Source organism: Saccostrea cucullata, unplaced genomic scaffold, assembly GCF_032062105.1.
Source record: "Saccostrea cucullata isolate Sc308-1 unplaced genomic scaffold, CSIRO_AGI_Scuc_v1 ctg3846, whole genome shotgun sequence".
NCBI classification, from domain to species: Eukaryota; Metazoa; Mollusca; class Bivalvia; order Ostreida; family Ostreidae; genus Saccostrea; species Saccostrea cuccullata.
In genome coordinates, this window is record NW_026932386.1 from 37,482 (window position 1) to 43,830 (window position 6,349).

At 34.0% G+C, this 6,349-nt stretch overlaps 1 protein-coding gene across 1 annotated transcript; it reads right to left on the reverse strand.

The window, feature by feature from the left end:
- Window positions 1-867: 867 nt before the first annotated feature.
- Window positions 868-3,939, reverse strand: LOC134234991 (angiopoietin-4-like). Its single transcript, XM_062717063.1, has 4 exons — window positions 3,795-3,939; window positions 2,649-2,751; window positions 1,869-2,033; window positions 868-1,337 (listed from the first exon to the last, which is right to left on the reverse strand). Exons 1-4 carry the CDS (start codon window positions 3,921-3,923, stop codon window positions 1,108-1,110), a joined length of 627 nt encoding a protein of 208 aa, XP_062573047.1. The 5' UTR covers window positions 3,924-3,939; the 3' UTR covers window positions 868-1,107.
- Between the last annotated feature and the right edge of the window lie 2,410 nt (window positions 3,940-6,349).

Genomic DNA, 6,349 nt, shown 5'->3' on the forward strand with positions numbered 1-6,349 from the left:
TAATCGGGTATGATAAAATGTATGATCACAAATATAACATATGTGACAGATTAGAATTAAAAGCAACCATATACACATCACCTTCAAATTTAAACACTTTAAAAATGATTAGATAATGTGAAAAAATGCTACAACCATCAAAGATGGGGGGAAAAACCGCCACCATATTGTGTGTATTAAACCAAATCTAGTGATTTTTGTGAAAGACACACAATATCCCCCATCCACAACATAAAAAACTCCCACTACAATTATCATACCGGTATATTATTTTCAATCCTCTAAAACATTCATTGAAGAAAATTAAATGGTAAATTATTACATAAACTCCGGCATAAAATACAGTACCTAACATTTGAGGCCCTTGTCCCCAAAATGCTATAAATGTAATGTCACCTATGTCCTATACATGTAAAGAGCACATCAGCTGAGGCCCTTGTCCCCAAGCTGATATGAAACTAAGTATTCTATCAGGAACAGCATGCATATATAGACCAACTGAGGCCCTTGTCCCCAAGCTGATATGAAACTCTCAGTGTTGTAACATGAACAACCTTAGTATACATACTAATATAGACCAACTGAGGCCCTTGTCCCCAAGTTGATATAAAACTTGCAGTGTTCCTAAATTACAAACATGAGACTGAAGCAGCTGACACCCTTGTTCCCAAGCTGATATTATATTTAATAGGCACACCAACCGCCTGCCTTAGTATGACGTCCAATTTTAGGAAATACAGACCCCCCTTCTGTACTAAAACTTCTAAAGAGACTTACTGCCCCAATTTAATCTATAGCGCAACCTCTGATCTAAAATAAGCAACTAGTAAATGAAGATGGTGATTAATTTTTAGATCAGAGGGTGCGCTCATATTATTTTTTGTGTCCGAACGGACTAAAATATACCTATTGAAACTAAAATTGCAAGAACATTGAAATTCCATAAAACCCGTGTTCCAAGACTTGGAGTCTAAGGAGAAATAATTTAATATGAAATGAAAGTTATACGTCTATACTTCATTTTTAAGTTTTAAGCTGAACATAAAGTCAATAAATTGGTATATCTACAGGACAGTTTTATGCATCAAGTGAACTGATCTCTTTGTTTTAGTATCTTCTAATCAACATCTGTGAATGATAAAGAAATCGTCCATGAGATATCACTGGGTGCCAGACTGGATCTGAATGATCTTCAAAAAAAGGCGCATTAAGATTGGACCACGTACAGTAATTAAACCACCACCCGGCCCCGCAGAGAGCGCCACATCTGTGATTGTTGTCCATGTCAAATGTAGAAAACGGCTGGCCCAGGACATTGTAATCCTTTATAGCGTCACCTACAATGCAAAAAGGAAAGAAAGCCTAAAACTAAAAGGGTTTAAATATATAGGTAGAAAAGAGTTGAATGGACGTTGTAATCTCTAAATGCGTCATCCATAATTCGGAAGGTAGAAAAGATAGTTTAAAACAAATAGGTATTAATTTTAAGGTAGAAAAGTGTTGTCTGAGGACATCATAATATCGAAATGCATTATCTACAATATAAAACAGGTAAGACAGCTATAAACGAAAACGCATAATTTGTGGGTAGAAAGGGCTGACCAAGGACATTGTAATGTCTAAATGCATTATCCACGATGCGAAAAAGTAGAATAATGTAAAACATAAGAAGTGTGTATTGTTAAGAAGAATTGTTTTTAAAAATAAATTTTCTATTCTTAATAATTGTAAATACATATGTGGTTGCGAATTTTATAATTTTGATATTATAAAATTCATGAACTAATGTGTGCCGATTTTCTGTTCCTTTTTTTTAGAATATATACTAAAGCATTATCTTTGAAGAAAACTTTAGGGTAAATACTCACTTATGCGTCCTGATTTGTTACCCAAAGAAAGCCTATAACCGTCAGCTTCATCGGAGATGGAGAACGAAGTATATCTTAATTCAAATGACTGGTTTCTGGTATTAGTGATTCGTATGTACAAATCCGTTTGGAATTTAGTGGTCAATTTATGAATGGCCTCATTTCCTTTAAAGAGAAAAGGCTTTGTATTGCTATTCTTTTTTTATATTCAAAAAGCATGATTTAATTTATTTTCAATTTAATGTGACCCAACCCCGTTTTTTAAGGCTGAGTTTTATACAAAAGTATAAGCCGGATAAACATAACATATACTTTATGGACCGAAATAAACTATTTATATCATCTAATTTTTGTCGAAGACGTTAGTTCGCATAACCAGAAACTTCTGTATATATGTCAGATAAAAGCATATATACCTCATCTCAACATTATATGAATCTTTTTTGCTACCGACAAGTCAAATTTCATGATAAAATTCAAATGCTAAAAAGAGAGAATTGTAATAATTATTATGAACATGTGTCGTTTGTGCTTCTCCCGACAAATACTTAAATAGACATGTAAGATATGCCTGTTACCTATTGTCCATAAATTATTTTTTATCTCTTTATGATTATATTACTTTCTTAAAAATATGCATCTAAATACAATCAGAAGTATGTTTGAATAGAGCAGAAGATAAATCCTTTTGTGTCTCAAGGTTATCTCGCTTGCGTTAATACACTGACTATGTACTATGTATCATTTACATGCATTTGTCTTATAGCCTTATTTTCTTACCAAGCCAATAATTCCCTTGTATATCTCCAAAACCACTTTTATATTTATTCCAAGTAGTGTTGAAATTTACTTTTGGTTTTTCTCGATGTCTGTTCTGTATAACCTAAAATATTGAGAGAAAAAAATCTATATGAATATGGCAACTGACCTTAGAGAGTTCTTTATAGTGCCAAAGCCTATCGTGACACATATACGTAATATCAGTTCATCCGAAAGACTGTGAATTTCGGATCTCATGTCAGATGCTTGACAAAGAAGATAATTGCCATTGATTATATCTTAGGTTTGACGCTTTACGAGACCTCCCGTTTCACATTCTACCTCTAGGCTATTGAAACAATTTGGTTGTTAAGAATAGTTCACTTTTAATCCAAGAACATAGGTTCTCTGTCTTTTAACGTTAATAAAATACAACACTTGGGAAAGATATATTAGGGTCTTAGAACACTCTAGGCATTGTATTAACGGATGGATTGATTAATGATGTTGTAAAGTTTAGTGTTTCCAGTTTTTTTCACCTATAGAGAGTTGGCACCGTTTGCCAATGAATGGACTTCAAATTTTGGCTTATGTATGACACTTGACTGTAGCTGTGAGGGATCTTTATCTTACATATGTCTACGGTGAAACAGTATCTTGGTTTGAAAGTTTTTACTTTCGAAAATCAAAGTTCCAAAGTTTTCACCATAGTAAATCAAAGCTCCAACGTTTTAACTATGCTGCTATAGTTAACTATAGTAAACTTTCGATAACTATAGTTTACTAAAGAATTTTTTGTTAGGGTAGTGCTGGGCATAAATTATACACTATAGGATGCATCATGAATCAGAGATACGCTTGGACTATACACCGTTCACGTCGCGCTCTTACGTATCGCAGTGCTCATAGTGTTTGCTCTAGAGTCACGGAGTAAGGAGTTGATCCTTACGCCGTAGGTTCGATTCCCACAGTAGGATGTAGAGACTAGTCCTTCGGATGAGACAATATAAATTGTGGTCCTGCATTGCAGTAGGTACTGGCAGGATAAAGATCCCTCCTGCTCATGGGCCTGAGTGCCGAGTAAAGGACAAAATTTGCAGCTCTCCATATGAGTAAAATATTCTCAAGATAGACGTCAAACTACAAACAATCAATAAATCAATATACCGTCCACCCTCCTCCTAGTGAATCCATATCACACATCACATTAACAGCTTTGTTGGTTTCACCAAATGGGTAAATCTGGTAAACTCCAGTCTTCCTTTGCCCACTTTTGTAAATTTCTGAACAATCCATGGGAGTTCGAATACCTTAAATAAAAAAGGGAACTTTATTATAAGGGAGAGTATCTGAAATACATATACATATATGAAGTGGTCATGGTGGTCAAGTGTTCGAACAGAGAGAAAAAATATTGAATTTGTGGTTTTGTTGAGAGTCCCAGGAGTTCTCTTTGTTTTTCACGCTTCGCTGCACCACTGGTACATGTATGGCTTGTATAGGTAAATGGGGACTGGAAAATAAACTAAGTGACAACAAATTCCAATCTTGCCTATTTGATTACTATATTTGCATACTTCTTGAATGCTGGATATAACGGAGCACTCCAATATATCCCTTAGTGGTTATTGTGTTCATGCATTTCATAGAAAAAAAGTGTCAGAAATCGCACACAGGGCGAAGGAATAGTTATTCTAGTTAAGGACTCGCTTGATCAATTTATTAAAATAGATGTAATATTTCATGATACCATTGTTTGGATAAAAATAGATGAAGTCATTTGTTGGGATAAGAAAGATTTGTACATTGGGGCAGTTTATATACCACCCATTGCTTCAAAATTTCATGATATTTACAATTGTGATTTGTTTACTACGCTTGACAAATGTATTACAAAATATACAGAAATGGGTAATATTATAATTACTGGCGATTTCCATGCAAGAACTGGATCATTATTAGATTATATTGAAGCGATACCCTACACTCCGAAATTAATGATCATATCTCAGAAGTGTTGACTTATATACAATGTACCTGATATTGAACTTAATCCAATATTAACAATGGATAATAAAATAAACACATTTGGTAGAAGGCTTATTAGCATATGTAAATCTTTAAATATTTGCATAGTTAACGGACGACATCTGTCCGACTCAAACGGAAACTATGCCTATTGTGGTCCAAATGGGCGATCTGTCGTTGATCTATTTTTACAAATTCATTCAACAATATCTCGAATTTCAAGGTTTGTAACTTAACCGAATTCTCAGATCATACACCAATCAATTTTTCATTTCCATGCATCTTAGGGTATCAAAAACAGACAAACAATTCCAGAACTTCGAACCGTCCAAGTGCCCAAAGTTCTACCACAGTGAGATGGCAAGAACAATCCCAAATTCAAATGAGACGAGATCTTATAAACAACTTAGACGCTCTATATTCTTGTGTTGAAGATGACTTCGATGTCAACCAAATTGTTGATAACTTTAGTGAAAAATTAAGCAGTGTATTAGGGAAGTTTTGCACAAAGAGTAGCAATTAAACGTGTCCAAAAGTAAGAAATGCAGAGGATAGACCATGGTTCAATCACAAATGCACAGTCTTATACAACCAATATTCATCTGCTTTAGAAGAATATAATAACTTTCATAGTAAAATAAACTACAATAAAATTACTAAATCAAAAAGTAAATACAAAAGACTTCAGAAGAAACTTAAAAATCAATACAAAAGACAACAAGGTGATATGGTGCAACAGCTGAAGAAAAATAACCCTAAAGAATTCTTTAAACATTTTAGCAAACGAAAGACATCAAACTCAAAAGTTACCTTATCAGAATATTTTGAACACTTTCGAAACCTTGCCACTGATTCAGCGACTACGTACATTTCTATTGCAAATTACACGGACATCGATAGCCCTGTATTTGAGCTCTTGGACACTGAAATTACTTCAAAAGAGGTTGAAACCTGCATACGCAGACTTAAAACAAGCAAAAGCGCGGGAAATGATAATTTAATTAATGAATACTTTTCCGAGTTCAGTGACATAATTCTCCCTATTTTAATGACCCTATTTAATAAAATATTTAATTCCGGTATATTTCCTTCTTCGTGGTCGAAAGCAACTATTATTCCAATATATAAAAAAGGAAAAACTGATGACCCTGGGAACTACAGAGGCATCAGCATCACAAGCAGTCTGGGAAAACTTTTTACTTCAATTCTTAACGAAAGAATAATGAAATGGAACATCTCAGAAAATATTAAAACTGATGCACAATTTGGATTTCAGGCTGGGCGATCAACTACTGACGCGATATTTGCGCTTCAAAGTTTAATATCACAAAAGTTGAATAATAAACAACGTTTATATTGCTGTTCTATTGACTATAAAAAGGCATTTGATACAATCAACCGGGAAAAATTATGGTATAAATTGAACAAATTGGGAATCACCGGGAAATTCCTTCGAATTATCCGATCGCTTTATGTTGATGTACGCGCCTGTGTCAAAAATGCAGGAGAGATATCAGAAGAATTCCCTGTAAATACCGGGTTGTTGCAGGGGGAAGTATTATCACCAATATTATTCAATATGTACGTTAACGACTTGGAAAATCATTTCATAAACGCTAAATGCCCATCCGTAGAATTAAGAGAATTAAATCTTTTTGTTTTAATGTTCGCAGATGACAGAGTAATATTCTCTA